Source organism: Brassica rapa, chromosome A01 (assembly GCF_000309985.2).
Source record: "Brassica rapa cultivar Chiifu-401-42 chromosome A01, CAAS_Brap_v3.01, whole genome shotgun sequence".
NCBI classification, from domain to species: domain Eukaryota; kingdom Viridiplantae; phylum Streptophyta; class Magnoliopsida; order Brassicales; family Brassicaceae; genus Brassica; species Brassica rapa.
In genome coordinates, this window is record NC_024795.2 from 10,431,477 (window position 1) to 10,455,262 (window position 23,786).

The 23,786-nt window shown below is 37.6% G+C and overlaps 4 protein-coding genes, 1 long non-coding RNA gene and 1 pseudogene across 6 annotated transcripts; 3 read left to right on the plus strand and 3 right to left on the minus strand.

Annotated features, from left to right (window-relative positions):
* Window positions 1-389: 389 nt before the first annotated feature.
* On the plus strand, window positions 390-3,366 carry LOC103868974 (subtilisin-like protease SBT4.8). Its single transcript, XM_009147022.3, has 9 exons — window positions 390-575; window positions 676-770; window positions 884-975; window positions 1,050-1,302; window positions 1,379-1,862; window positions 1,943-2,172; window positions 2,257-2,368; window positions 2,457-2,673; window positions 2,756-3,366. Exons 1-9 carry the CDS (start codon window positions 411-413, stop codon window positions 3,301-3,303), a joined length of 2,196 nt encoding a protein of 731 aa, XP_009145270.2. The 5' UTR covers window positions 390-410; the 3' UTR covers window positions 3,304-3,366.
* A 211-nt stretch (window positions 3,367-3,577) lies between these two features.
* Window positions 3,578-5,466, minus strand: LOC103868982. 2 transcript variants are annotated; one of them, XM_009147027.3, is made up of 4 exons: window positions 5,310-5,466; window positions 4,885-5,027; window positions 4,430-4,540; window positions 3,578-4,100 (listed from the first exon to the last, which is right to left on the minus strand). In XM_009147027.3, the coding sequence occupies exons 2-4, from the start codon at window positions 4,999-5,001 to the stop codon at window positions 3,858-3,860; spliced, it is 471 nt and encodes a 156-aa protein (XP_009145275.1). In that variant the 5' UTR covers window positions 5,002-5,027; window positions 5,310-5,466; the 3' UTR covers window positions 3,578-3,857. The 2 variants fall into 2 exon arrangements, with proteins under 2 accessions (XP_009145275.1, XP_009145281.1); XM_009147033.3 differs by having other exon boundaries at window positions 5,331-5,460.
* A 163-nt stretch (window positions 5,467-5,629) lies between these two features.
* Window positions 5,630-11,712, minus strand: LOC103869212 (annotated as a pseudogene).
* Window positions 11,713-12,002: 290 nt separating this feature from the next.
* On the plus strand, window positions 12,003-15,016 carry LOC103868993. Its single transcript, XM_009147040.3, has 9 exons — window positions 12,003-12,412; window positions 12,597-12,661; window positions 12,757-12,818; window positions 12,902-13,762; window positions 13,856-13,934; window positions 14,021-14,134; window positions 14,232-14,348; window positions 14,441-14,538; window positions 14,643-15,016. The coding sequence occupies exons 1-9, from the start codon at window positions 12,268-12,270 to the stop codon at window positions 14,872-14,874; spliced, it is 1,773 nt and encodes a 590-aa protein (XP_009145288.1). The 5' UTR covers window positions 12,003-12,267; the 3' UTR covers window positions 14,875-15,016.
* A 1,462-nt stretch (window positions 15,017-16,478) lies between these two features.
* LOC103869002 lies at window positions 16,479-18,870 on the minus strand. The gene is made up of 4 exons (XR_633097.3): window positions 17,774-18,870; window positions 17,318-17,401; window positions 17,148-17,197; window positions 16,479-17,084 (listed from the first exon to the last, which is right to left on the minus strand). It is a non-coding gene; the product is annotated as an uncharacterized LOC103869002 (long non-coding RNA).
* A 2,327-nt stretch (window positions 18,871-21,197) lies between these two features.
* On the plus strand, window positions 21,198-21,923 carry LOC108870708 (glycine-rich cell wall structural protein). Its single transcript, XM_018656182.2, has one exon. The coding sequence runs from the start codon at window positions 21,501-21,503 to the stop codon at window positions 21,768-21,770; it is 270 nt and encodes an 89-aa protein (XP_018511698.1). The 5' UTR covers window positions 21,198-21,500; the 3' UTR covers window positions 21,771-21,923.
* Window positions 21,924-23,786: the final 1,863 nt, after the last annotated feature.

Here is a 23,786-nt window from a genome sequence, read left to right on the forward strand (position 1 = left end):
TTCAAAATGATACTAGTTGTTCAGAGAAAATTTCAGTTCACTAATACAAAAGTTAAAAATACAGGAACTAAAAATGAACTGATTAAAAAAAAATTAACGTGAACACATTAAATTGTTTGTGGTGGAGTTAAAAACATGTGAATGCATTAATTGTTAAATAATTGTGAGGCCAACACGTCAGCATACTCAAATTGAAATCAATGTGAAGCTGTCACATGTTTAATCTAGTGTGAAAGCATTAAATGACAAAACTTCTCTTTTAGTTATATATATCTTTTAGTAATATATATGGGATACAATGTTGACTAAAACAAATCAATGTTCAATGATATCATTAATGTAAAGTCTTTCAAATTATGGTAATATAAATGCAATAAGACAAAAAGAACCAGAGGAGATTTCTACTATTTATGCATCTTATCATGCATGTACATCCCATAAAAAATTTACAGATTACTTCATCTTATAAGAAAATGGAGAAATTACCAGCAAACTCATTTTGTGTCCTCTCATGTGTACTCGTCTTGTTCTTGAGTTCAGTCTCAGCAGTTACAGATGATCCTCAAGATAAACAGGTATGGCCTCATAATTAACGATTATCAAGTATTTTGTTTATCTACTGATTGAATCCATTCCATCATATACATACATGATGATATAATATAATTCATGAAGGTGTATATTGTCTACATGGGATCACTTCCGTCTGGGCTAGAGTACAGACCAATGTCTCATCACATGAGCATCCTTCAAGAGATCACCGGGGAAAGGTGCTAATTAACAGATTCATTCTCTAACCATTAATCAGTTATAATTTGTTTGCGTTATGATGAGGATTCTAACAAGTGATACATGCATCATACACAAATATTTATATATACAGTTCGATCGAAGGTCGTTTGGTGAGAAGCTACAAGAGGAGTTTCAATGGGTTCGCTGCCCGGCTCTCTGATCCAGAACGACAAAGAATAGCCGGTGAGTAATCTTTGACAGAGACACACTTATGTTGTTAGATAACTTACACCAATGTATTATTTTTTGTCTTTTAGAAATGGAAGGAGTTGTGTCGGTGTTCCGGAGCAAGAAGTTACAAATCCAAACGACAGCGTCTTGGGATTTCATGGGGTTAAAGGAAGGAAATAAGACAAAGCGAAACCCAGCCGTAGAGAGTGACACTATCATTGGTGTCTTTGACACTGGTATATGGCCAGAATCCGAAAGCTTCTCGGACAAAGGCTTTGGTCCTCCTCCAAAGAAATGGAAAGGTGTTTGTTCAGGCGGCAAAAACTTCACTTGCAACAAGTAATTAATTCTCCAAAATGTCTCTCTTATAAGATTAGTAAAGAAGAGATTGATGTTGTTTACCAATGTTTTTCAGCAAGTTGATCGGAGCGAGAGACTACGAAGGCGAAGGCGCTAGGGACGTTGACGGCCACGGTTCACACACATCATCCATTGCGGCTGGAAACGCAGTTGCGGGGGCAAGCTTCTTTGGAATCGGCAATGGAACCGCTAGAGGCGGCGTTCCAGCTGCTAGAATTGCTGCTTACAAAATCTGCGACAGCACAGGGTGTAAAACAGATGCTATACTGTCTGCATTCGATGACGCGATAGCAGATGGTGTGGACATCATCAGCATCTCCATCGGGGGAGTTGCCATTAGGTACGAAGAGGACACAACCGCCATCGGGGCTTTCCACGCTATGGCCAAAGGGATCCTCACTGTGAACTCAGCCGGTAACGACGGTCCGAAACCAACCTCAGTCGGTAGCGTTGCGCCGTGGATGTTAACCGTTGGAGCCAGCACAACAAACCGTGAGTTTCTGACCAAAGTTGTTCTCCAAAACGGCAAGATACTTTCCGTGAGTATCAAGTAACATTCCTATGATAGCAGTATCTTCTCTGTCCCTTCAAATGACTCTTTTGTTTTTGTCTTAAAAAGGGGAGATCAGTGAATGCTTTTGATCTGAAGAGAAAGAACTATCGTCTTGTTTACGAAAGATCTAAGGTCAAGGGAGAAATATTGGTGAGCAGAGAAACAGTTAGTTCAGAAACAGCTGTTGCAACCATAATTGAAGACGAAATAAACGTTGCCATCGTTAGCGCTCGTCCCCTCTCTGCTCTTTCACCAGATGACTTTAACTTTCTTGTCTCTTACGTCAACTCCACAAAGTAACTCTCTCTCTGTTTCATCCACTTAAATATTCTCCAGATTTTTCTTTTGTCTTGATATATCTTTATGTTTGTTTTCCTCAGGTCCACGCAAGGCACTGTTCTAAAAACTGAGGCAGTCTTTAATCAGGAAGCTCCTAAAATTGCTTCCTTCTCTTCTCGTGGTCCAAACACTATCGCTGTTGACCTTCTTAAGGTGATGACATCTACTTTTCTTTTGTTTAATCGCTGTTTGATTTGTTTACAAACATTGGCGTGAGAGACAAAGGTTTATTGAAATGCAGCCGGATATAACAGCACCAGGAGTGGAGATTCTCGCTGCGTTTTCACCCTTGGGTTCACCATCCGAAGACGAGGTACTCGACCCAAGACATGTGAAGTACTCTGTTATATCTGGAACTTCAATGTCTTGTCCACACGTTGCCGGCGTGGCTGCCTACATCAAGACTTTTCATCTTGACTGGTCTCCAGCCGCGATCCAATCTGCCATCATGACAACCGGTGACGCAAAAACCATATACATCTTTTAGTTTCTTGTCTCACAAGTAAAACCTTCTGTTTTTATATAGTGTAACATTTGCAGCTTGGTCAATGAAGGCTTCTGACACTGGGGTTGCATCAACCGATTTTGCTTATGGAGCCGGCCATGTCGACCCAATAGCCGCTCTAAATCCTGGACTTGTCTACGACCTGGACAAAGCAGACCACGTCACCTTTCTCTGCGGCTTGAACTACACATCAGAAGCCCTTAAACTCATTTCCGGTGAAGCTGTTACTTGCAGTGGAAATACCTTACCAAGAAACCTCAACTATCCTTCAATGTCGGCTAAACTTTCGGAAACTAATAGCTCCTTCACCATTACTTTCAACAGAACAGTAACCAACGTCGGTACCCCCAACTCTACATACATATCGAAGATTATCTTAAATCACGGGACTAAGCTCAGTATCAAGGTCTCTCCTAGTGTTCTAGCTATGAAAACTGTGAAGGAGAAGCAGTCTTTCACCGTAACTGTTTCAGGCAGCAGTATCGACCCACAGCTGCCTTCTTCTGCAAGTTTAATATGGTCTGATGGCACTCATAAAGTTAGAAGCCCTATTGTTGTTTATACTGATGTTGCTAATGATTAAATCATCATATTCAATCTAATAAATCAATATAATCATTATGTTTTAGTAATCTCGTTGATTCTATGATCTCTTGGCTTCCAATATATGCTAATGATGTCTTAAGCACACTTTTATAGCTGTATAAATTATGAACATTTTATACGCCTCCTTTGGGAAGACCCTAAGAGAATGCGACTTGTTGTGAAATCTGAAGTTGACAATCAGATGAGTGAGTTTCTCACACCCAAAGCAAGTGATAAGAAAAGGAGAACCACCAACATTTTCTTTTCTTATGTTAAAACAGAAAAAAGTCATGATTTGATACTTCAAGATATGTTTTGACATGATGGTGCATAAACTATATCGACAAAAAGAGGTCGCTGTGGGTTGGTTCAACCAGAGCCCAGCTTATAAGTTTCTCTTGCACGCTAAACAGACCACAATCTCGGTCTTGATTCTTCTATTCAGTCGATCATATATTTATTAAAATCCAACAGAGAATCTGAAACATTGGACTTGTTCAGAGGACTCTGAATCTATCCTGTTGTCAACAACATGAATACAAGAACTGTCTTTTACTTCGCTTGAGCTTTCTCATTGGCAGAGGATTCTGAATCTTGGATTTTCTCTCCCATGTTTGTCTCTGCAGTTGCATTTGCCCGAGCGAGCCTCTCAGCTTCTTCAATTTTTCTTATGGTTTCCTCTTGTGTTGCGTTCATCATTGTCCCCATTGTTTTCTTCTCTGATTCTAGCTGAACCTCCATTATGGTACCAGCTTGCTTGTCTATCGGTTTAAAGTAGTCTTCAATCTGAGCCTCCTGTATTGGTAAAAGACGAGAAATAAATTTAAGACATGAAAGCTTTTCTAAAACTTGACACTGACGAAAGCAGACCAAAAAGGTTTGTGATTCTCGAAAGACTCTGGAGACTGCTTTCGCTTTTTCCTTCCAAAACTCAATAATGCTTTTAAGAATCGTAAACACCAAGAAACTAAAAAGTGTTTTCCCTTCTTTGAATGTTACGGGACCAAAACCATTTGAAGGATGTAATAGACACATTGTCGATGTCAGGCAAACGATAAACTCAAATGAGAGTAAAATAAAATCACTAGAAAATTCTGGAGTGAGAATGAAGACAAGAAACTAACCGTATTCTCAATCTGTTTATTCAAGTTCTGCATCTGTTCAACCATACGGCGGACTTCAGATAGTACAACCTTCTCTGGGAGCCTGTTTATTTCGGCTTTCCTTTGTTGGGCCTGCAAGAGCAAAGTTTACCATCATTTGCAACCATGACCAACCCTTGCTAGAAAAAGTAATAAGTATTGTTGAACATATAAAACACCAAAAGTCTATACTAATAGGAAAACTCCAATGCAAGGAAGATTTGATTTCTTCAACTGTAGTTTACAAACAAACCAAATTTACTATTTACAGATGCTATCAAATCAATCATAAACAGAGAAGTACATACTGAAGTAGAGTAGAGATCCTGCATACGTGAAACAAGGCACTCATCAACACCCAGGGTTATATCATCTTATGTTACCAACCAATTCATTCTAAGGACAATAGATAGAGGCAGCATAAGAAGAAGAGAAACCTGCTGAATACGCTTCTCGAGTTGCAACCTGTAATTACGGATTCGCCTTTCTTCATAACCAGAGAGTACTCTCACATAGAACATTGCTTTTCTCCCAAACTCCAGCAGCTTCTTCATCTTTCTAATAAACACTCAAATGGATTCTGCAATTATTCAAATTCTCCAGCATTATCACACAGCCAAAAGATGCTTTACAACAACAACTAAACGTGGACTTGGCTGATAAATTGAACAGCTATTGTTCGTCGCGCATCAGTTTAAGTCAAAATCGATCACACCGACGACGCATAATTGATAACAGATAATCAAACACACAGATCTGAAGATCAAACGATGGAATCATTCGCATCCTAGACTACGAAAATGAAGGAAAACACGCAGCAAATCGAGAAGAAATTAAACAAGTGAGAGTTTATACAACTAACCCCGTTTAAGTACTGTATTACCGATTGATAAACTCCGGTTACTACAATCAACGGTGGACTCCGGCACCGGCGGCGAGATTATACCGTTTCCAATCTTTCTCTCTCTCGCTTGACTCACTTACCAAAGATTGAACCATTACTTCCATTTCCAGCTATCTCGTCTATAGTGGGCTCCAAATGGGCCCTTTTTACTTGTCGCGGGCTTGGCCCATCCTAAACATTCTGCCAAATTTATGTTTTTAAATTATAAATACAATTTTAGGTATCTCCAAAATAATTCATGTTTCTTCCAACATTTTACATTTTTTTTTGGTAGAAACATGGGAGAGTGACTCCCAATTTATTTTAAAAAAAAAACCCAAACTTCAGCTTACAAGACGAGTTTGTCGTAGCCGCAACGGTCCAACAATATCCTCATAAACTAAAACAGCGACCTCAATCGGTGCCACAACAAAACTATGAAAACCAAACGGAAGAGTAAATGCAAGGTTAGCCAAACCATCAGCTAAGCGGTTTGCTTCCCTATATACATGAACAAATCGGACCAGCCAGTCCCTTGTCAAGAAGCCATGGCACAAGCGTACCAGGAAAGACAGCGGATGAGTGTCCCCAATCCCTATCGTAAGAAACTCCATCACCATCATAAAATCGACCTCTACCTCCAATCTTCTCACCCTTTTCTCCCAAGCAACCACTAAACCATAGTACACACCCCATAACTCCGCTAATGGTGCCGTACAGCTACCTATATTAACCGCAAAACCTCCACACCACTCGCCTTCTCCGTTTCGCAGTGCTCCCCCTGCAGCCGCCGGCCCCGGGTTCCCATGTGATGCCCCGTCCGTGTTCAGTTTCATCCACCCTACACAAGGTGGCTTCCATCCACCATTATCTCAACCATATGTCTCTCCTTTATGTGAGCATTCTCTGCTCTATTTGCTGTTATAACTCCCTTAGCCAAGTCACGTAAGAACTTGACTCTATCTCTCCACAGTCGGGTATCACCAAATACATTTCCACATCTCCACTTCCATCCCCACCATAGAGTCAAAGCGAATATAGTAGCCCACGGAACACCACCACCTGCATTGTTATCACATAGGTTCTTATATAACCATTCCAGTAACGGCATTCTGAAGAAAGCCTCCCTTCTCATTCTCGGAACAAATCTCTCCCATATACCTTTTATCGCAGGACAATCACGTAACACATGTATTATAGTCTCAATTCCTCCTCTGCAAACCTGGCATAAGTCAGTCCCACTCAGGTGCCTTCGATGTCTCTCTGCATTTTTCATGATTGCTTGGTTTGCCACTAGCCAGAGGAACATTCGAACTCTCTCAGGTGCTACAACGCGCGACATAGATCGAAAGAAACTCCCCATCTGCGGTCTTGGATTTTCATCTCTTGTAAGCAAGGTGTATGCAGACTTCACCGTAAACTGCCCATTCGGAGTCTGCCCCCATGTCAAACGATCCTTTGCTCCAGTAACAGTATCCACTACTACTGCCATAAGCTCTAGTCTTCTCTCAGCTGTTACAAACGGGGTAATTCTATCGAAATCCCAACCTCCACCTTCCCCCCACATATATCTAACTGTTATATCTTCATATCCTTCTGGAAGCCCTGCAATCACTTCAGTCATGAGTGGTTGGCCTGCTATCCAACTATCCGTCCAGAACCTGATATTCCTCCCATTACCAGTGATCCAACTATGGCCCACAAGAACCACTTCTCTTATCCCCATTACCACACTTTTCCATGTTGACGAGCTAGAGCTACTCCCTACCATCCAATCTGTGTCATGTATGTCCCCCACCCCGTACTTACTTCGTAAAACGTTGGCCCATAAGCTCTCAGTATCGTGTAACAGACGCCATCCTACTTTAGCTAACAAAGCTTTGTTCATATCTCTCGACACCCTGATCCCCAAACCTCCAGACACCTTCGGTTTGCATATTTTATCCCAAGAGACTAAGTGTTGTTCACTTCCCCACACGAAGCTCCTCGCTAGGCTATCAAGCTTCTCCAGTATACCCACTGGCATGCTAATCATACTCATCGTATGCACCGGGATTGATGACAGAACCGACTTTGTCAATGTTACCCTTCCTGCGAGGCTTAATGTTTGTTTCTTCCATCCTGCTAGCCGTGAAGCTACTTTCTCCAGTACCTCTCCAAAAGTATCTTTATTAATTCTTTTATGTAGTATCGGCATCCCCAAGTAATCTCCCAGCTCCTTTGTTGATACAATACCACTTTCTCTGCTTATTCTCTCTTCTCTTCCTCTAGAGACATTATTAGAAAAGAAAATCTTTGATTTCTGGAGGCTTACTTTCTGACCAGAGGCTTTACAAAACTTCTCCAACACTTTCCTGATCACTCGAATCTGCGTCACCGATGCCTCTGCAAACATGATTAAATCATCTGCGAAGCAAATGTGAGATAGCTGTGGACCACCTCTCGACAATCTTATCGGTTTCCATCTTTTATCCTCCACTGCTTTCTCAATCAGTTGACATAATCTCTCCATGCATAAGACAAACAAGTACGGGGACAGTGGATCACCTTGTCGCAGTCCTCTTGATGGCTTAAACGGCTCAGATTTTTCCCCATTCCACAAAATACACATTGATGGACCAGACACACATTCCATAATCCTCTTGACCCAATTCTCAGACAAACCAGCAGCCCTTAGTGTATCTTCTAGAAAATCCCAACGCAGCCTATCATAGGCTTTCTCCAAATCCAGTTTCAGCAGCATCCAACCCTTGCGGCCTTGCTTCTTTTTCATCGAATGAACAGCTTCCTGAACCACAACAATGTTATCCGCACTCAATCTGCCCGGGATGAAACTAGACTGAGCAGGACCAATCAGTTTAGGCATAATACTCTTCATTCTCCCTACCATGGCCTTCGTGATAGTTTTAAACAACACATTGCAGAGACTTATAGGTCGAAACTGAGTAATATACTCAGGCTTCGCCACTTTCGGAATTAGCACCACGAGTGCATCATTAGTATTCTCCGGCAACTTCCCCGTCTCAAAGAAAAGAAGGACAAACCTGATCACAGATGCACCAACGGTCTCCCAGCACTTCTGATAGAAAACTGGTTGAAACCCATCCGGACCTGGTGCCTTAAAGCTTCCCATAGCTCTCACCGCCTTCTCTACTTCCTCCGCAGAAAACGTTTTGTCAAGATCCATTCTCTCTTGTCTTGTAAGCCCCACAAATCTCCTCTCCATTAGCATTTGTGTGTCTGTATCCACGTCTTCCAGAGAATATAGTTTTCTGAAATAATCCACCGTTAACTTCTCAAGCTCTTTTGCATCTGATACCCACTGAATTTCATTTTTCTTTAGCATCTCCACTCGATTTCGCTTTCTCCTAATGATTGTCGACATATGAAAGAACTTGGTATTTCTATCTCCATGCACACACCACTTCTCCCGCGACTTTTGGAGCCAGAGCACTTCTTCTTGCTCGAGGACGATCTCAAGTGCTTTTAGTAACTCTCCCTCCTTTACCAAGATATCATCAGAGATGTCTTGCTCAATTTTATCCTGTATCTCTGTAATCTGCCTCAACAAGTCCTCTTTCCTTCTTTGGATATTTACGAAAACTTCTCTGTTCCACTTTCGGAGTGTCACTTCCAACCTCTGCAAAGCCTCTCTTGTATCAATATCACGATCCCATGAAGCTGTTAGCAAGTCTTGAAACTCATTGTGTTGTAGCCATGCCACCTCAAAACGAAATGGACGTCGACGTGCATCACCCTTCACCTCCGGTGTGAGCTGTAAATACAAAGGAGCGTGGTCTGATGCTAAGAAAGGTAAATGCCTCACACTTGCCTCCTGCCACCTGAGTCTAGACTGGGCACAAAATAATATTCTATCCAGCCTCTTCGCTACAAATGTGCTTTCAGTTTTCCCTCTTTTCCATGTGAACTGGTTGCCATGAAATCCCATATCAATCAGTGACATATCATTTATCCAATCACCAAACTTTAGAGAATCCTCAGACAATCTCCCATTCCCACCACTCCTTTCATCTATCCTCACTATTGTGTTAAAGTCTCCCCCAACGAACACCGGGCCCTCCGCATTACGCAAAACTTCTTCTAAAGCAGCCCATAAGCCACTTCTACGGCTCGGTGAAGGGGCCGCATACACAGCAACCAGATTAATCACCTCTGCTCTGTTCCCTATTCGAGCATGTATAAACTGATCCGACGACTTGACCACCTCAAGCTCTCCTATCTCCTCCCTCCATAACAGCCATAAACCTCCACTCTGGCCACACGCATCCACCCGAAACGAGTTCTCAAACCCTAAACCACGACAAATCCGGCCTGCCGCTTCTCCACCAGCATGAGTTTCAAAAACAGCAAGTATATCTGTCTTGAACTTCTTCACCAAATATCTAATCGATCTTCGAAATTGGGGTTTATTTGCCCCCGGCAATTCCACAGAATGCACTTCATCAGATCTTTATAATCAATAGATAGAATCACCGGGGCAAAATGTTATGTCTCCACACTCTCCAGGACTTCTCGTCCTTGGCTCGCACTAGCTTCTGCCTCATTCAATTCCAGATTCTCCATCTCTGAAAATTGCACATGAGTGTTATTTTTATCGTACACATGCCCAGAATTCTTCTCATTTCTGTCTAGCTCCCCATCTCCTGCGAAAACACCACCTGGTCGGCCGACATTTTCCTTCTCTACTCGTAGTCTCTTCCCTCTCGCCGATAAGCCACTCTCCCCACTTATTGGGCCAAACACCAAACCCCGCATAGGCCCAACATTTCTCAGTTTGGTATGAGGATTTGGGCCTCTTATGTTGCTAATCTTCTTATCTTTTGGACCCAATCGAGCAGGCTGTCGGTTCCCTCTGTTCCCATTGTTTCCAAACGAGAATTCCTTTCCAGTCTCTTTGCTCGCTCCTTCAGAAACTATATTAGTAGTATTCTCATTTTCTTTATTCTCTTCTCTATTCCCACTCTCCTCCACTTGTTCCTCCATATCCTCCTCCACATTCAACCCTCCAAACCTATTCGAAACCCTTATCTCCTCCGACATACTCTCTTGACGATCCCCCCGACTTTTACTACCGATCAACGTCTTGTTTCCTACCATCTCCCTACTTTCATTACTCCGCAGTGTAACTCCTCTCTGCCCATTCTGAGTTAGGCCTTTCCTCGCCTGTCTCACTAGGATAAAATCTGTATCCATACCTGCAACCTCCGTACTCTTTTGTGTCCTTTCCACTGGAACAACCGAATTTATAGGAGTTTTCTCCAGTACCTTACGTGGGCATGAACAGGCTAGATGTCCATACATACCACATGACGAGCAGATCATCGAGATTCCTTCATATGATATGCAGTACCTCTCACCATTAATCATCACTGTCCCTTTCAATGGCTTATTAAGGTTAACCTCCACACAAATTCTCGTAAATCTAGCTCTTTCGACTTTTAACGTGGTACAGTCCACCTTGATCGGTTTTCCTAACCCCTTGGCAATCCCCATCAGTATCGTTTTATGATAAAAATTAACTGGGATATGTGCTAAACGAACCCAAACCGGTGTCGTAACTATCTCGTCCCTCAGCGGATCAAACTCGGGCGTCCATGCTTGCACCATAAGGTAACTCCCAAAAGCCCTCCATGGGCCACCTGATAACGCATTCATATACTCCTCCTCTACTCCAAAACGAACCATGAAAAAATTCTTCAGGAGATCCATCACAAACATTGATCCCGCAGGTTTTCATAGCTCCTTCAACCTTCTCGTTAAGCTCAATAATGGGATACTCCTCCCCAAGACCTTAACAATCATACATCTCTTCCATAAACTATTCATAGCACTCAAAACCTCCTCTCCAATCGTTATCACCGGTTCTCCATCCTCACCATTAGGGAACTCCAGTTTCAGATTTGCTTCCACAAAAGTCTCGTCCACAATCTCCTCCGGTACATGCATGCCTCCTTCATTGCACCCTAATACCTTCTTCACCCAAGAGCCTGGAGCATCCGGTGGATCTCCGGGCGGTCTCCCATGCTCCCCGATCTCTTCCATATTCTCATCCTGCACTTCCTCACCCAAAACCCTAAAATCATCCCCCAAAGCCCTAGCCGTCATTATTCTACTCGTTAAGTGTACTTTGTTTTCACTTTTCCAACATTTTACATTTTACATTGTCAGCAGTTCTGTTTTCGCGTATTTTTCCAAATTTCATGAACCTAGAATTTCACAAATAATATCACTATTATAAAGTATAAACTAAGAAAAAGTCAGCATATTGTTGTATTCATGGTTTTATATTTTAGGACTCCAAGAATACCAACATCACATAAATTTTGATCTGTCGTTATTAGAAACAATGATATTTAGTTGTAAAAAAGTTAACCATAAGACCATTTACAAAATAGACATGGATTTAGAAAAAGACATAGCGGGAGAGATGATAGGAAAGCAAGACATAAATGATGATGTGTCATTTATGTTTTGGTCAGCGGTCAATGTAGAATTTGATCAAATTTGTAAAGATTATGTATGGAATGTAGAAACTAATTTTGGACGTAGATGGTATAAGATGAACATATTGATTGCAACAATGGAAGTATGAAAACGCCATTTTATCCAAAAAAAAAAAACCTAATAGTTAATTTACCTTCTTTCACCCAGCTAACGGCTACTGCCTAAAGCCGTGGAGTCTTTATGTGAGAAGATGCGTTTGAAGGCTCCAGTGAATAAGAAACACAGTAGTTGACGAAAATACCCCTGAAAAGAGACCATTATTACAAGAATCTTCGTAACGGCTAGTTTTGTGATAAAGGATCCTTCCTTCTTCTTCTTGTCTGAGCTGTGTAGACCAACGCACCAAATCACACACTCTACTCTCTCTCTCTCTCTTTGAAAAATCTCTACTTTCTCATAGTCTTAGGCGTTAATGGAGGAATTCGAGCACATGATAGTGGAGGAGTTCAACGAAGAAGACTTCTACGAGAACATAGAAGCACCCAAGTTTGTAGATCTCACCGCACCAGATCATCGCCCAGAAGGAGACGACCGTTACTGGTTCTGTTCCAGAGTTGGTAAGAATCTTCTTCACTCTCTTACATTAGCTTTTCCTTTTGTAAATGCCACATAGATCTGAGAACACAACACAGTGAAGTTTGATGGATCTGAAAGTTGCTATATTAGGGGTTTTAGTGATGAACAAGAAGCTTGTGATTTTTTGATCCCTTTTGACTTTCCCTGGTGGTAATGTGTACTTAGGATGTGACCAGAAGCATGAAGAGTTCATGGATTCTGAAGCAATCTACAAAAACTTCGTTCTTCGGGTTAGCTGCAAAAAGCTCAAACCTTTTTTATTTCTTGATTTGATTTTGTTTTATTAGGTTCGTTAACTTATGATGTTAATCAAACATTTGCTTAGGTGATGGCTGCTAGGAGTCCAAGTGTTCGTCTTCGTAAAGCTCTTTACAGAAAAGATTTCAGGTATATGAATTTAACTTAGAGAAGAACTTCACTGTGATGATGTGTGTTTTTAACATTACTCTACATGCTTCTTGTTACTACAGTGTTGAACCTAAATGTCCCAACACGGTTCCTGCAAAGCCTTCAAGATCTCGTGTTTCTAGATTGGCTATGATCTCATCTATTCCTCACAAGGGTAATAACTTGAGGTCAAAAGAAGTCAAAGCTATTTCCACAAGCAAGATTGCAACTCCAAAGACAAAGGCAGTAAAAGGAAAAGAGTCATCGTCAGTTCCTCACAAGGCATTAACTGAGAGAAAGAAGAAGCAAATGCAGAGTCCAGCAGCTTTCAGGAGCGTGCAGCATCCGAGACCTGCAGCAGCAACTAGAGCCACTGAAAGCAGAGTTGTTGCAAAGGCTTTGGTCTTTGGTTCTCCAAAGAAGCTGGTGAAACTGAAGAGATCTGTGGAGAGGAAGCTTGAGGTTGGAAGCAAAATAAAGGGTTTGGGGGTTAATAATAAGGTTGAGGCTTCAACAACTCCATCTAAGACGCCACTAAGGACACGAGAGGTGAAGAGCCGAGTGTTTGATTCAGTTCTGTCACAGAAGAAACAGATTGGTGAAAAGGTCAAAGGTTCTGCTACTTTGAAAAAGAGGGTCAAGGAAAAGAAAGAGCCTGTGGTTTCCTCTGATCCTTCAAAAGCTCATGAAGCTAAGGGAAAGGAACATGAGAATCAATTCTTGGTAGAAAACAAATCAGAAGAGAATGCATTAGCTTTGGACTGTGATGACAAAGAGAATGCTACTATTGTAACGGTCGATAGAGAAGATACTTGTGTATTGGATAAAGTAAAGCAGTCTGGTGAGACTACGGAGACTGAAGACAAGGAAAATGTTGCAAATGCAAGTGATGTTGATGCAGAAAATGATGACAAGGAAAATGCTTCAGCCTTGGACAATAACAGGTTTTGTAAATTGCTGTTGATTTGGTTTACTTTGGATCCTATCTGCACAGAAAACCTCACCAGATATATACTTGTTTTGTCTGAATCTTGCAGGAAAGTTGACCAATCCCCCAGCCCTATGGTGAAAAGGAAAGTCTTTGGCAGGAAAGAAACTTGCAAAACCACTCCAAAGGTATATAAGTTTATTCTGTATACTTTTCTGATGAGATCTTCTCATGTTTATATTATGTGTTGCTAATGTACTTTCTACTGAACCAGGCGATGACAATAGCAGATAAGTGTTTCAATGGCAAGACTGTTTCGGCAAATCCTACTGTGAAATATACAAAACCTAAGCTCACCAATCCAAAGCCTTTCCGACTAAGAACTGATGTATGATACAATACAACCAACCAAAGAGATTTATTCTCTAGTATGCAACTCTGCTTGGTTTTTGGTTTCTGATGGAAGAATATTTACATGATTACAGGAAAGAAGAATCCTCAAGGAAGCAAACGCAGAGAAGAAACCACAGTGTGCTCTTGCCAAGGAAGAAGAAACTACCAACATTCTTGGTGTTCATGCTGAAAAACATCAGTCAGTTAGAGTAAGTTCTTTCTGAAACATTAAAATCAAAGCATATCTATGTCTACTTTTTTTGTTTTGGTTCTTTTTATGACATACGAATTTCAATTGCAGCTGGAGAAGAACACAACTTCCAGGGTAAAAGCTTCTAGAGGAACATCCACAACACTTGTTAGAGACGATGCCTCTGGAGATATGGTGAATTCCAAGAGGTAGAGAATCTGCTTTATCATAAAAGAGCTCAAACATGTTCTGACTTGTCAAGAACAGTTGCTTTTACTTAGCATGTAACTTACAATAGTGTGCATTTCCTCAGGGTTGCATCAGGTACAAAGAAGCAAGTGGCTGCAAGTAAAAGAGTCGTAACCATGGAGGAAACCTCGCTGATGAACGGAGAATCTAAGGAAGCTGCAATCATCAACAACAAACCTTCTGTTTGTGCTGTTGCTTCAGGGGAGAAAAGACATGCAACTGTCCCAAAGGGTCCAAACTTCCATAGCATTCATGTACCTAAGAGCTGTACAAAGAGAGTGGCATCACATGTCTAAAATCTTCGGTTTAATTCACACGAGAGAGTCTTGTAATTTGGATTTATCTTTTGAGAAGTAAGAGAAGTGAGATTGTTTTAGTGTGTATAAAACGCTTGCTCATTTTTACAATTGATCCATTAAAAAATCATCATTGTTGGTACAGAGTGCATCTTCAACCCATTGCTATATTCACCTTCAGATGCTATAAATAGAGAAAAAAATAGCAATTTCTATTTTAGAGGTATATTTTTATTATTTTCAAAACACTCCTTCAACTTTTAAAATTTTATAATTATAACAAAACAATTATTTTTATAGGAAAATACAGTTTTTATAAAAATAAAATCACACTTTTTATTTACCAAACAATCTTATAATGAAACTTTAATTTAAACAAAGTTATAATTATATGAAAATCTTATAAAAATTAAAACTAAATAGGGTTGATTTTCAACTTTTATAAATAAAAGATACTTGTTGTAAAAAAAATAGAATCTTTTGAGAATATTTCTTTTTAGAGGCAAAAATAAAGGAATACATTGAAGAGAAACATATATTTATTTTAGAATTACTCTATTTTAGAGATAAAAATAAAGGAATACATTGGAGATAGTCTTAGAGAAGAGCTCAAGAGATTCTACAGTGGCAACCGAAGTGACCTCCCTTACATCCTTTTATGACTTACTAGGGTCGGTCCGGGCTACGCCCGGGTTTTTTATTTAAATTTTAATTTATGATTATATATTTTGAAATTTTTTTGTTTGTATTGGTTTTGTATGTATTTTTTTTTGACTAAAACCTTAAAATATCTGGTTTTGTGTGTATTAGTTCCTGGTATTTGTTTTTATTTATATTGAATTGTTGTTGGTATGGTATGTTGTCGTTGGGGTGTGAGGTGGTGGTTGTGTGTGGTGAGACCGTTATTCTCTGTAACAATTGTGGTTTAGACATGTTGTGTTTGTGTGCAACTGGATGCTGTAATAAGGTTATGGAGTTTTAGTAAATGCTTGTGTACAGGTCCTACAACTTATGGATGTCCTGCCTGAGGGGCTTTTATTAGTAACGGCAAGGGTAGATTACTTTTGGGTTTTCTTTGCCATTGCTGTGACCATGCAGGCACTGTAATTAAAGGTATATATATGAACCTCATCAAACATAGTATTCTTGTGCCGGGAGTTGTTCTACGCAAATATTTTTTTAATCACAGAAAGGGTGTTGTGTTGTCTGACCATAAGCAACGATGTGTTAGTCTTAGATCAGGTGTGGTGTGTTTTTTAACTTCCAGGCTGTTACTTAACTTCAGAGGTTTGTTCTCACTGTTTTGTTACGCACTAATATAAAATGATGAGAAAGAGTTGGAATTTTTGCATATGTAAGATGTAGTGGACGTAAGTTAATAAAGAAAGACCAGATGCACTTTAAACGGGCAAAAGTGCTCAGTTTATATTTTCCCTATTTCATCAAATTTTAAAAAGACATGATAATGAATCAGGAAGTAGGAGTTACAGTATAATTGACTCTGGAACAAATTATTCAGTTGACACACTTTTAAGTTGGTAGCAAAAACATAGTTTCGTTCAAGGAGACTCAATAGTTATAGTTTAGAAAAGGAAATTCAATTGGAGGATAGCAAAATCGCTCAAGTTCCACTTTTTATTTCAGGAAATTATAAAAAGAAGCTATTGGACTCAGCAACAGTCTAATGGACTCCAATAACCTTAACTAATGTGTGGCGTCTTCGCAGAGTGCACACCTTTCACCATGACATGAGTACATCTGCTGTTGTTGACAGGAGTACCTCTTTCAACACATTCAGAAGCTACAAATGTTGCATAAATGATTGTGTTCGTCCCAATGAACAGATATATGAGAAAGTAAATAAAGGAAGGATAGTCAAATAGTGATAAATGAATAGAGCTTGGAAACAATATAGGATAGGATCAGATAGGAAGCATATGATAATAAGGTGTTACTTCTCGATGACTCCTATACAACATCGAATCAATAACATAACCTTTTTCCAGATTCCCCGCTCGAGCTGCAGTACGAAGACAGACTCATCTTTTACCATGTGACATCACTTATTGCAGATTTACCATCACGGCGTTAACTGTAGATTCATTGTACTTACCCATGTAATGCAGTGTATGAGAGCTTCAGACAAATTTGACGCACTAAACGTAACTCAAGGAGATACTCTCTTCTCTCAATTCAACATTGCCAACAACCTATAAACAAAAAATAAATCAGACCAACTATAAACAATTCTTCTACCAAAAACAGAGATTTACCTAGTTGGATTCAGCTCACTATTAACCTCCAAAATGCGAGTGAGAAGTTCCTGTTTTAATAAATGAGAAACATAAAACAACATAACTGAGAAAGAAAACCAATCAATTGATTACGATCATCAGACAAAACATGAATAGAGCTGAAATAGAGAAGAAGAGTGGTGAGTTACCGAGAAACTGTCTATGTATTGTTCAACTCAAGAACACAGTCTTTCTTATCCCATTGTCCTTTAACGAACTTCTCGGAGTACTATCTGCAGAATAAAAATAAAGGATGCAACTTAATGTTTTGGAGAGATTTATAGAACAAACAAAAGATCTATATATATCTATATATATATATATATGGTGTCCAGAGATTTCACTAAAGAACAAAAGACCACATATCCCTAAAAATCCTTAAACACCATAGATAATTTCTCAAAGAACAAATGACAGCACAATTATTGAGGAAATTTTGGTAAGCGTTCGCTTAACTGCTGTGGCGGCATGTTTATATATGCTCAATCAGAGAACAAAATTAGAAAACAAATCGGAGAAAAACACTCTCATTAACCATGACACCGTGAATTATTATACCAAAAGAGATATGAAAAGACGATGATTTCAAAAGGAGAAACACTCACATATTTATACCAGAGAACACACCGCCTCGCCGATGTAAACCAAGCATTGAAGACCTCATCGTAGACGGTTGAATTAATGAGATTAAACACGAAAAACCAAAACTCACACCTTTTCAAAAACTGGGAAGAAACTCAGGCATCACCATCACCGTAAGAGAGAGACAAATACACATTTCTTCGCGGCGTTAGAATTAGGTTAACCATAATGGGCCCAATAACATTAAACTCACGCTTAGCGATTAAAAAGCCCATCAGATTTTCAAATAAATGAAGTGATGCGTTTTGGTTAAGAAGGACACGTGTCGGTCTGTCAGGCATCGACTTTCCACGTGGCAAAGCAGGAGTGAGACCAACAATTTTTTATATATATAGATTTTTTCTGTAATACCCTTGGAGTTGGGACCCTATCAATACCGATGCTTTTAAAATAGTATTATAAGTAATTTTTTTGTAATTTATCTCGAAAAAGATATTTTAGACTTTTTTTTATATAAAAAGGTATTTTAGACTTTTTATTTAAAAATATATGACTCTTATTTGTTAACAAATGGGGAAAATGAGATTAGATTCGGGGATCGCCCCGCTTGTCTCCTTATCACTCCATGTACTCCATTCCCGAATGTTTGTACTTACTCCAAGAGTTAGGAACTTTTCTCTGTTTCAACTGGTTTATTACCTGGTTGTCTCTATGAAAGAGTAACATCGTTTAGTTGGTCTCGAAGAACATGTACTGATGTGTCCACCATCACAGAAACTTCACAGTTCTATTTTCATGAATTTAATTTTGATATAGTTAAGTGGTTTTTTAGTTCATATCACTATGTTTATTAGAAAAATCAATACACCCTCTTCTCACTATATAACATTTGTAATCATGATTAGGCATAAATCATTTATTCACATTAAACATATAAATCTAGAGAAAATTTAATACAATGTCAAGAAAACATGTAATCCCCCTATATATTAAAAGAGAAGTCACTTTAATGATTTCTGATGACATGTCGTTCATAGGTGAAGTTTCAATTTAATTGTTATAATTTGATTGGTCGATTATTCTTAATTTTTATTTATTTAATTTAGATCTAAAAATTTAAGGTAAGTCTAAAATCATTTAACACCACTTGCCATATAATCTAAAGAATATTACAAATAACAATTTATGGAAACTAATTCTCAAAATTATAGAAAGATTAATAATGCTTTATTTATCACTTTCAATATTTATAAACTATAAAATATAATGAACGAAATTTTATATAAGATAATTATAATAGTTTTATACTCTACTTGATGAATTGTATTCGAATATAATTATATAATAACTATTTTAAATATAGCAAAATCCAAACATATTTATTAATATTATTTTTAAATTATTTATCGTTGTTTAAAAAATAAATTTATCAGAATTTTAAAATAATTTATGAATAATTTAAATGTAAGTTACCTTATTTATTTTGCAAAGTAAGTTATGAATAATTTTTTTTTCTTGCGCAAGTTGCAAAGTAACTTATGAATAGTTTAAATGTAAGTTACCTTATTTATTTTAAACATTTCATGCCCAAGTTATTATCACATTTATTGTAATTTTAAATGCCAATTTACCTTACTGTTTCTAAATTATTAATTAGTTTGTAATGACTTACATTATTACAATATAAAATTCCCGGTGAAATTTTCTTCTTAAACACACACATTGTTTTGGGACGTTGCAATTATACGTATACACAATAACTGCCTCTTGATACTGAAGTTACTTTGTTCTCTATCGTCCATGTCAAATATTGAGTACCAGCTTTTCTCCATGACTGATGTTTTCTCGCAAAGACGGTGGTATTAAGATGTAAAATCTGTTACTTCTAAAACTATACACTATTTATTCTATATTTTAAATTTTGTTATGTCCGCATACTGTGCGGACCGGTCACCTAGTTTATACTATTTGTGTATCCATTCTCTTGTGAACAAAATTTAGCAGCTCTTCTCTGCACTAACCCAAAAGCACAGAACTTCGTACTGTTAAACAAAAATGTACATATTATTTCCGTAATAAACAAAAAAGTCTCACGTTTAGTAAATTAGTAAGTTTTCCAAGCGCTGGATCTGAAAATTCGAAGGCCTTAAATATTTTCTAAAAGCTTTTATAAAATAGTTTTTTTTCAAAATTTAGAGACTTACACTTATGTAAGAACCTCCAAATGTTTTAGAACCAAGGGCTCATTGGTCTTGCCTAAATCGGAGCTGTGTTTTCCTATTGTCAATACGTGTAATTTGCCACTGATGTTAAAATCTTAAAATCCTAAACCCTAAACGCCTTAAAATCTTAAACTCTAAATGCTATAAACCATAAATTCTAAATTCTTTTTTTTAACGCTGATTTATTACGATCTTACAATTATGATATAGGAAAGATTACATAGACGATTCGACAACCGACAATACTACCTGCCTTATGAAGACCTACGCCTAACTGCATCACCTGAGCCGTCCTATGAAGATCCACGCCTGGCCAGATTTACTTGCACCATGTTGAAGATCCCTTGCAAGCTTTTCCTCTGTAGTCTGCATAATTGTTTAATAAACTGCTCTTTCTGGGACTTGAAACCTGGATTTTCTGTAATCTGCAATAAATTGCATAGTCTGGGATTCGAACTCCAAACTTGGATGTGGAAGCCTTTAAACCTTAACCAATAGGCTACAGTGCTTCCACTAAATTCTAAATTCTAGTGTCAACTTTAACGGCATCGTTCTTTTTTTTTAGCTATTTTGTTTTTTTTAATCAATATTTTTTTTAATTAGTTATACATGATATTTTGATTGGTGATAAAAAGAATGAAGTGAATTTAACAATTAACCGTATCCGATAAACACAAGTATCTTTTTTTGAAAGGGCAATCATGTGCACGTCCCTTTCTTTTTTGTTGTCCTCTTGGGTCACAGGACTTATCCCTATTTCCTACCATTATTCACCACCCCAATCATATTCTTCCATTCTCATTTTCAACCTTTAAATTTGAACTTTCTCACATTTTTCTTAAAATTCAAATCGTATACATGGATCCTTTTATGAAATAAATAAATAAATGTAATGGATACATAATAAAATTAATAATGATTCTATAGAAAAATCCAAGATCACGACATCTTGTTCTGTACGGATATGCGATTCTGATCTTACCCATGACACAGCTTGCAATTTTAGCTTTTTCTTTGATTTCTAGAAAGGAATTTTTTTAATTAATATTTCGTTAAAACAATTACGTCGAGTGTATAAAATAGATATATAAACGTTTATCTCTCTATTATTTTTCTGCTTGTGAAATTGTAATCATACACATTGATATCATCGACTTAGAACGAGAGATGTATTGCTAATATTGTGTTAATGTTTATGTCATATGATATGAGTTATGACTTATGACTAAGATTGGCAAACTTGGTCAGTGACACTTAATAGGATAGAAATATGAATTTTTATCACATACATCAACGATAAATTTATTATGCAAGCAGATGTCTGAATCGTACATATCAAAGGTAAACATGATAAAACGATGAAAACTATTGGCTCGAAAAAATAAAAGTAAATTACAAGAAAACGAAGCTGACCAATGCAACATAATCTCAAACGAGGAGCAAATGAGCTGCCACAACGAAAGAAAATGCTACAACGTCGTTTCTTACATTGAAAGCTCCTGAATCCGGGGAGGCCATTGTTGGTGGCATGGGTCCCGGAGAAGGAGCAGATTCCATTGCCGGCATCGGTGGGGAAGCCATGTCAGGGACTGATGCGGGGCTTGGGCCCATAGGAGTAGTTGATGGACTCATTGGCGTCATAGGTGATGGAGCCATGGGCATTGGTGGTGGAGCCATGGGCATAGGAGGTGGAGTCATCATCGGCATAGGAGGTGGAGTCGTCATTGGCATCGGAGAGCCGCCGCTAGGCATTGGTGGCATGGACATTGAGCCAGAAGGAGCCATCATGGGGGACTGAGCTAATGAAAAAGAAACTAAAACCATAGACAACGTCACCAAAAAGAGGGCTTGTGAAAAGGCCATGGTTATGTGTTTCGAATAGTGTGGTTTACCGTTTACGTAAAGTGATATATAGAGAGAGATATGTGAGATAAAAGAGTGGGAGAGAAAAGTGAAATGTTCTTTTGTGCTGTTGGTGATATATAACTTACGGATTATTTGTTTTAAATTGTTGGACCGTTGGAAATTTTGTATGACACATATCAGTCGATGGATAAGTATGAGATGCTGATTTATTTTCCTCCACATACATGAAATAAAAGAGGAAAATTCCAAAGTGAAATCTCTTTGTTGGTACAGATAGAATAATCAATAGACATGAAAATATGGATATTTATAATTATAATGCCTTTATTTATTCTTTATATCTTTTTTAGTGAACCACCAATTCTATTCACGGGTTGGTTATTAAGGGGCCATCTAAGTTATTCGAAATGTCATAAATGATGTTTTCTTAAAATTAAAATATATTCCCTCAGTTTCAAATTATATGATGTTTTAGAAAGTTTATGTTGTTTTAAAATATATTCTCTTTGTTCCTAATATAAGATGTTTCAAAAAAAATTGATGTTTCAATATATAAGATGTTTTCAACTTTCTAAGTAATTTTTACTTTATCAAAAACTGTGTAACCAATCAAATTTAATAATCTATTTTGTAATTGGTTGAAGACAATTATTTTATAGTTTTAATAATATTTTTTAGATAAAAATAATTTCTTTTATATGTGTGTTTTTTACTAAACATCTTATATTTAGGAACAGGGTAGTATGATGTTTTGAGAAATGTTAACTTTAAGTTTATTAGAAATTATTCAACCAATAAAATTTTATCGTCTTTTTATAATTGGTTGAATGATTTTAACTTTTTTTTTAAATAGTATTTTTTTTTAATCTTTATGTACTAAACCAAAACATCATATGAAACGTAAAAAATATTATTTTATCAACCCCAAAAGGGCATCGGGAACATAGTCTCCGACCGACAAACCAGCCATACATGGGAGGTTAGGTTACAGAGAAGCAAAAATCAGAGAACAACAAGCCTATTTATTCTAAGCAGTAATGTCATAAATGATGTTTGCTAGCCTGATATACTAAAACGATGTTCATTCTTTTTTTTGTGTGTTAAGACTTTAGACTATTAGTATAAGTTGTCAAGATATATATCCCGTGATATCATTACAAAATATAATCTAGTAGAAAAAGGATAAAAGACCATAATGCTTTGTTATCCCATACTGTATTGTTTGTCTCTCACGAGTACTCACTACTTAGTTATAATCTAGTGTGTAATGTCATAAATATGGACTGTTGTAACAAACAAAACAGTATGGGATAACCATAAGTCTTAACCATTATCTAACTAAGTAGTATGTAATAATTTTTTTTTTATCTTAACAGTCCATATTTATTTTACAGCTGTCCAATCTCTAATTCCGATAAAAATAATTTAAGTACAAATTATTTTACACGTACATTTTGTCTTTTAATCTTCATAACATTTCTATTTTAATCCTTCTAATCACAAATTTAATCTGAAAAATCATTTTAGACACTATTTATTCTTTAATGATTAAGAATACTAACTATTTTGTAAGTTAATATTTGGATATATCTATATAATAAAATTATTTAAGTATTTTCAAAAAATATATTGTTTGACTGATCTATTATAATAAGTTTAATTAAAATTTATATGTAATTAATATTTTGTTATAAATTAAATTGATCCCGGCCAACAATTTCTATGGCTCCATCACTGGGTGAAATCATATTTAACTATACCGTAAATCTAAAAATGGCAATCTATTTTTTTTTTTTAACAGAAACTACAACTGTCAAGAAATCTGCCTGAAATTTTTTGGGTACATATGTAAGATTGTTTTACTAAAATTAAGGGAAAAAATAAAATAGGAGAAAATCAATACCATTAAAACATGATCATTCACTTAGAAAATTACAGTTTTCTCAAA